The sequence below is a fragment of the Austrofundulus limnaeus genome, unplaced genomic scaffold, assembly GCF_001266775.1.
Source record: "Austrofundulus limnaeus strain Quisiro unplaced genomic scaffold, Austrofundulus_limnaeus-1.0 Scaffold7, whole genome shotgun sequence".
NCBI lineage: Eukaryota > Metazoa > Chordata > Actinopteri > Cyprinodontiformes > Rivulidae > Austrofundulus > Austrofundulus limnaeus.
Genome location: NW_013952409.1, coordinates 3,603,907 through 3,610,658, shown reverse-complemented (window position 1 = coordinate 3,610,658; position 6,752 = coordinate 3,603,907). Strand labels below are relative to the sequence as shown.

At 39.8% G+C, this 6,752-nt stretch overlaps 2 protein-coding genes across 5 annotated transcripts in view; both read right to left on the bottom strand.

Annotated features, from left to right (window-relative positions):
- gins3 (GINS complex subunit 3) overlaps positions 1 to 1,897 on the bottom strand; it is a 3,627-nt gene extending 1,730 nt beyond the window's left edge. The window contains exons 1-2 of one of the 2 annotated variants that reach the window (XM_014033450.1): positions 1,609 to 1,897; positions 532 to 764 (exon numbers count right to left, since the gene is read on the bottom strand). In XM_014033450.1, the coding sequence (XP_013888904.1) occupies positions 532 to 764; positions 1,609 to 1,780 (405 nt within the window). In that variant the 5' untranslated portion in view covers positions 1,781 to 1,897. Of the gene's footprint in view, positions 1 to 531; positions 768 to 1,608 lie in introns of both variants that reach the window. The other variant, XM_014033443.1, reaches the window with a different exon arrangement.
- Positions 1,898 to 5,750: 3,853 nt separating this feature from the next.
- znrf1 (zinc and ring finger 1) overlaps positions 5,751 to 6,752 on the bottom strand; it is a 47,823-nt gene continuing 46,821 nt past the window's right edge. For all 3 annotated transcript variants that reach the window (XM_014033418.1, XM_014033426.1, XM_014033433.1), the window contains one exon: positions 5,751 to 6,470. The gene's annotated coding sequence lies outside the window, so the exon portion shown is untranslated. The remainder of the gene's footprint in view (positions 6,471 to 6,752) is intronic.

Sequence of the window (6,752 nt, the reverse complement as noted above, 5' to 3'; positions counted from 1 at the left end):
GCAACAGTCAGACAAAATCCAACATGTTTTCTGAGTTCTCTGCGCCCTCTAGTGGTGGTGAGCTGTATGACACGGGCTGTTTGTTTACAAGTCTGAGCATTTGCACTCTTTAATTTAGTGTCTATGAAAAAAATACTTAACACACACGACCTGAAGCTGAAAAATAAATAAATAAAAGTCTCTTRAAACTTTACTTCACTTGTTGTGGAAGCCTTTCTGATTGTTCAGTATTGCACCTGGTTTAGCTAATTTAGATAAGTGGTTAAGAGCATGTTTCTTCTCCTGCTGGTTTGTTCTACCACCTAAAAGTCAGACTGTTTCATTCATTAGCAAAGACATGCTGCTTCCTTCATAATGAAAATAAATTACTGTGTGTGATGTTTGTTGCATGGAACAAGGCCAACTGTCAGATTTAAAAAGATTTTTAAATCATATTTGTCTCTGTGCATCATTATTGTAAACAACTTAACTCAGAAATGATTGTGAGGTTTGATATTTCTCCTACTACCGGGTTGTGTTAAAGCTTTGTACCTGCAACAGTGCTTGAGCAATATCTGGATTCTCTGGACTGTCAAAGTGCAGCATCTGGGATCCCAAACCATAGTAGTAGGGCCCCATTTTATGCAGGTCGACCACATTGGGGTCAGCTGTGAAGACGGTCCTCCAACCCTCTCTGTACACCTTGGGAAGCTCCACAGACAGCACCTTCCTCTTCCTCTCATACAGACCTTTGGACAGCCAGAGAGGAAGCTCCATCTTTGTAGCCTGAGAGAAAGAAGACACTTCTTTGTTATCCTGGCTTTCTGTTGTCTAAAMATACCTCTGAAGGAAGGTGAGTTGGTTGAATGAGGATGTCAAATTCAAGCTTTAAAGAGCTTTTTCTATCCCCACAAGTACTGCAAATATATATAAGCTTTATATTTTATAATTACTAGTTTCATCAGTTTATTATCAAAGTGAAGATTCCGAGTTAAAACAACACATATTTCTGCTCAATGTCTAATTTAGTTTTTCTATGCACCCGTAGACTTTATTTGGATTTTATTTTATTCTAATAGTTTGTCTAAAATGGCCTCTTAGGCTGTTTTCTGAATTATCTCCTGAAATTCAAAGTTAAAAATCAAAACAGACTAAAAATATATTTCGCTTCCCTTGATTTCAGAGTCAAATTGGTTATTATTTAAATTTGTATTYCTCAAGTGATGTGGTTTCCAACACTTTCAACTACAAATATAGATGGACAAGTTTAATGAGTTAGTTTCATAACTTCTCTATTAAAACAGCCTGACTTTGGGTTCAGCACAATATTTTCATGTTTCGACTAAAGTTAACGTAAAAAGACAAATATTTTACGCCGAATTTGTTAGTTACTACTGACTATTCTTCCAAAATAAAAATGACTAAAATAGAAAAAACAAATGTCTGATTAAACGGGGATTAACTATTATAAAAGCATAACAATCAACGGAGTCTGGCGTGGCTTTATGTTGGTTTAAACAGCAAAGTAGCATCTCTACGACTTTGAAACTTGCTAAGATCTAACTATTTTTTAATCAATTATGGTCTTAAAAGAAGCTTTATATTTTAGTTTGATTTTAACAGCACTARCCTCCGGGATGTCCTGCGAGTCGCTCGACTTCTCCAGGAATCCAAGCCGGGGAAATGTGCACTCCGTCCGGACAGGAAGCCTCTCGTGAGAGAGCAAAATATCATCAAGAGACAGAAAATTCTCCTCCATTCCCACTCCCGGAGGGACGGGAAAATACGACTGTTTTTCCATCTTCAATAATGTAACCAATAATTAACGATTTACTGAATAACTATAGAGAAATATCGCCCTTTTTTTCTCTTCAGAAGCGTTTACGTTTTGATTTCCGGTTTCTTGGCGCCTCCGGATCACGTGAGCCAATCAGAGCGCTGCATTTTATCCAGACAAGATCAATCGATTAAGTTCAATCCAACTCAGTCAGAGACGCAATRATCAAACGCTTATTTCCTTGCATTTGTTTTTCTTGAAATATTAAAATTTTTGCGTTTCTAAAAAAAGAAACATTTGAATATTCGGTTGAAAATAATATTGCACACAAGACAAAAGAAAACATCCATTTGTTAGAAGTGGAGTAAATACATTTTAAAAAGTAATTTCTTTGCCCATTATGTGCATTAATTATTTTGCCCATTAGAGGTCAGAATATAACAAGGAAAAAAAATAGGATCATCTTTTATTCTGTTGTTTCAGAAAATTGTTTAGCAGTAATAAACACACTGTAATCATAAAGAAAAGACACTTTGAGTTGGTGGAAACTAAACTTTGAATTGCTATTAAATATAAATGCTGCATCAATCTCCTTGCTCAAATCCTATCTCCAATGCTCCTGATATTCATCAGGTAATAAATGAGAAATGACACCAAGTCCAGACTGTAATTTTCTATTTTCTCATCTGTCAGACGTATTCACAAATGTCGACAGCAGGAAGAACAGATTAGTCATGTCTCTCTTTTTTTGACATTGTGAGTTATTATACATGTCCTATTATGTTATTCGTTCTGCAGGCTGTAAAGTAAAGKCATTCATTATTAGACATATTAGCAAACTGTCCCCAAAGCTAAGCATCTCCCAAAAAGTAAAACAGCTTCTGAACTTGAAGTCAAAGACATGAGTCTGGAGTGAATAACTGCACTTTGTTGTTGAGGCAGAGAGCTGAGTGGCAGGCCGTTCAGTGGCTTTACTGTAGCAGCACAATGAGACACATTTCATTACGCAAACCAGACTCACAAACACGTCATTTTCTAAAGAGATTACCCCGCTCTGATGCCTGCAGGCCATGATTCACTAAGAACTCTGTGTGTCACATTAATACAGGATGGTTGTAGTTTTCATTTTGCCTGCTTATGGACCACTTACATGCAYTGTAATGATGCTGATGTTAACACTGCCCTCTGTCTAAAACCCTCCACGGGTCATGTCCTTAATGATGAACAGAGATTACATCAGCACTAACAAGCTTTTAACGTTTTACTTGAAGCCGTGCTCACAAGGCACAAAAACTGCATCRTAAAAGTCATTTAATATTAGATGCAACGTATTAAAAACCTCCTGAGGAGCTGAGAACCTTGTGAGTTGATATCACTTTCRAATTCCATTAAATCTGCTTCAGATGTGATGGCTGCGAGAGGCGTTCGATTGAAAACTGATTTTCTGCTGTAAATCTTCTCAGATGTGCCTTATTTTCYCTCAGATCTACCAGAGAAGGGATGCCTCGAGACAAACAGGACAGAAGTGTCCTCCCTGTTTCTTATGTTGAGCAGAACGTTTACTTTAAGCCTGTTTTTTTTCCCTGAATTTACCACATGAAAACAAAGCTTTCTGAGCTGCAACATGATTTTTACAACACTTCAAACATGATCAGAACCATTTCCCGTGTCTTGTTTTGATACTTCTCCAATTTTGATTTTCGTTTTTACAACCCAGCTGGAACAAAAGCTGCAGATAAAGCTACTTTCTTTCTCTCCTCTCCTTCAACAAACAAGAAAATGTTTGTACAAAAGTAAACAGTCATGTGTTTGTGGTGTTTATTTAAAAATGTACATTTTTTTCCGTAATAAGACCTTATTAATTGGAGAGCAAAAGAACTTTTAGAAAAATCTACAATTGTTTTGATCCAAACAGTTTTAACTTTGTTCGACYAATTTTGTTCACCTCTTTTTTTTTTACGTATTCTGGTCTTTAGAGTTAATAATAACTAATTAACTAATTAATTAATGCTGTTAAAGCTCACTAATATCTCAAATGTGCAAAAGTAGAAAAAATATTAGGCTTTTCTGCATTTCACTCTGTACTTGTATTATGTTTGAGCAGCCAACAGGCATTTGGAGAAATGGAGTAAAAAAAAACTGACTAAAACAGGCTGAAAGTCAATCAGTTTCATTCAATTCCAGAAATATCTTCTGTGTCGAGCTTCACTTCAGGGTACATGAAAATTTTCTTTTGACCAGAACTTCTTTTTTTTAATCCCTATGACCTGTTGACAGAAGAACTTTGTTGTCCTGCTGTAAACGACATGTCGGCATCACAGAAAGAAAAGTGAAACTMGTCTGTCATCTAGCACAATTTATTCCACCATTTGTTTACAGTAGCTTTGTAAATGCATTGTTTGTATGTTGATTTGTAGTAGTCTTCACACGTCAGCTCTTGGCCTTCTGAAGAGTGAGGAACGTCTCACAGGATTTAAATAATAAACAAATATTGTTAAATATGAACAAAGGAATAAATAAGGCCCGTTCAGCGGCTCCRCGGTGGAACTACAGAGTCCTGTTGAGGGTCTGAACGCCTCGCTCCTCCCGTCGCAGACAGCCAGACCTGTTTCAGCGGAAACACAACGCGGGGAATCGACTAAAGCAGAAACCAAGAGACGCCTTCTGAGGCTCAAATCGTAGCTGGATTTATGAGCCAGCRGGCCTCAGTAAGAGAGGCACGAAATGGGGACCAAAAGAGCAACAAATTCATTCTGACTGAAATGTGGACAATCATAAAATTGTCTGTGTGTTAATGGAGCTTCTCAGTCATTTAAAGGTTAACCTTGTTGTTTTGTATGAAGATACATATGTATCAAATYTATAGTTTTGCCCCATTCCTGTTAGATAGTTGGGGGGGTTAAAAACTCTAACAACCCCACAGTGGTTTTCATGTCATTTATGTGTTTTGAGTAAATCTGAATTTTGCGGTTCAGTTGCATCTCTTGGGCCCCGTGACTTCTTGGGTCCTCGGGCCAGGCCGGCTCACATCCTGCCCTGCAAGCAGTCACATGAACGTAAACACACACACACACACTCGCTCTCACGCTCAAGTCTCCCTCAAAGAAATGACTAATCGTGTTCACATGAAAGAAATCTGGCAGATCTGCTCGAGCAAACAAGGAGAGCTTACATTTGAGTTTTTTTTTTTTACAATATGTCATGTTGCTTTTCTGTAGCTGTAAACATCAGCAAAGTAAAGGGAGGACTGCCAGTCGCGCGCACGCACGCACACACACACACGCACACACACACACACACACACACACACACACACACACACGCACGAGGAACATGGATATCTAGACTGTAAACATTTCAAAACACACACACAGCACTGTCCCAGTCAGTCCTCTACAATGACCTTTCACATATACACACAAACTCACACAAACTCTCACACACACACACGCACTCAAAAGGCTTCAGCAAAAGCTATTCTGACACAAGTCCACACACACAGGTTTGTTTTTATATCTCAGTGGGAACCGTGGATTGACTTCCAATCATTTTCTGGTAATTTTACAGCCTAACCCTGATCATTTACCCAAAAACTAACCTCACAGGTACCCACCTGACCCTAAAACTAACACCTTGGTTCTAAACCTAACCCCAACCCGAAATTAGCATCCGTACCCTTGGGGACTGGGCATTGGTCCCCACAATTCAAAATCTGTCCCCACGAGGCTGCCTTTCTTTTTTGGGAAATGGTTCCCACGATGTAGCAAAAACGTGCCCACACACACACACACACAGTGGACACACACATTCCAAGTGAAGCCTGACACTGAAGCATCCCAAACACACACATTACACATTAAGAGCGTAAACTACATTGGTTCCTGTCCCTTCCTCCCTCCCATTCAGGACTGAGCATGCTCAGACCGCTCCACCACCACCACCACACACCAGTCCATCTTTAACCCCCCACCCCCCCAAAAGCAAACCACACATAAACATCCTGACATCTCCTTTATTTCAGCGGCCCCCCCTCTCTCTCCTCCTGCTCAGCTGTGCACAAAACAAATCTTAAAAAGCATTTCAGGTGCTTTTTAAAATCCATCGTCACGAGTCAAACGGCTGTGGAAGGATAGGAGCTCTGAAAGAGGGGCGCGCCCCCGAGGCGCCTCTTCAKCACCAGTTCTGCCGCGAGAGATGAGAGCCCAGCTGAAAATAAAAAAWAWAATAAAATGTACAAGTCTGTTCATCGCGCCGAGCTTCAGTTTTCATCCCTTTCTTCTCCCTCCGTCGTCCTCTTGTGTTTCCTGTTCTCCGCTCTGCTTCCTGTCGCTTCGGTTAAGGCCATGGGAGGGCTGGACACACGTGACAGACAGGCCTGGATCCAGAGACAAGATGGGAGGCCTGCTAAGACCTGAGCATGTCTGGGGCTCAACCGACCGACGGTTGAGTTGGAGGGGCGGGGAGCGGCAGATGAAGCCCTTTAAGGGTCTGAAGAGGGTTGGATGCTGTATCATCAGCTGATGTAGAATGAGGGGCTTGACTGAGGCCCTTTAATGCATGGAGGTTCCATCGTCACACGTTTTGTTTTGGTTCAGTTCACAAACAACAGTTCTCTTTTAGGGACAATGAATTCCGTCAAAGTGATGTTGGTTTTGATTGTTTCATTGGATTTGGTTGTGTCTGTGTCCGAATGTCCATGGCAGGACCACGGGTCCTGGAGACAAAGAGCAGACAGACTAAAGTAAATCATGATGATAAGAAAAATCGAATTACTTGAAGTCATTTTGCATCGCTTAGTTTGATGAGAAACATACTGGTTCAGATCTGCAGCTGAAAACATCTATTTAATTTGATTTGTGTGGAAGGTACATGGAAATGTAAAATATGAAGCTATATGAATTGTTTGAGTTGACGGTTTTATTTTTATTTGTATTGTTTTGTAAATTATGTTTTGCTTGAATATATTCTGGGGATAAAAAGGGGCAGACATTATAAG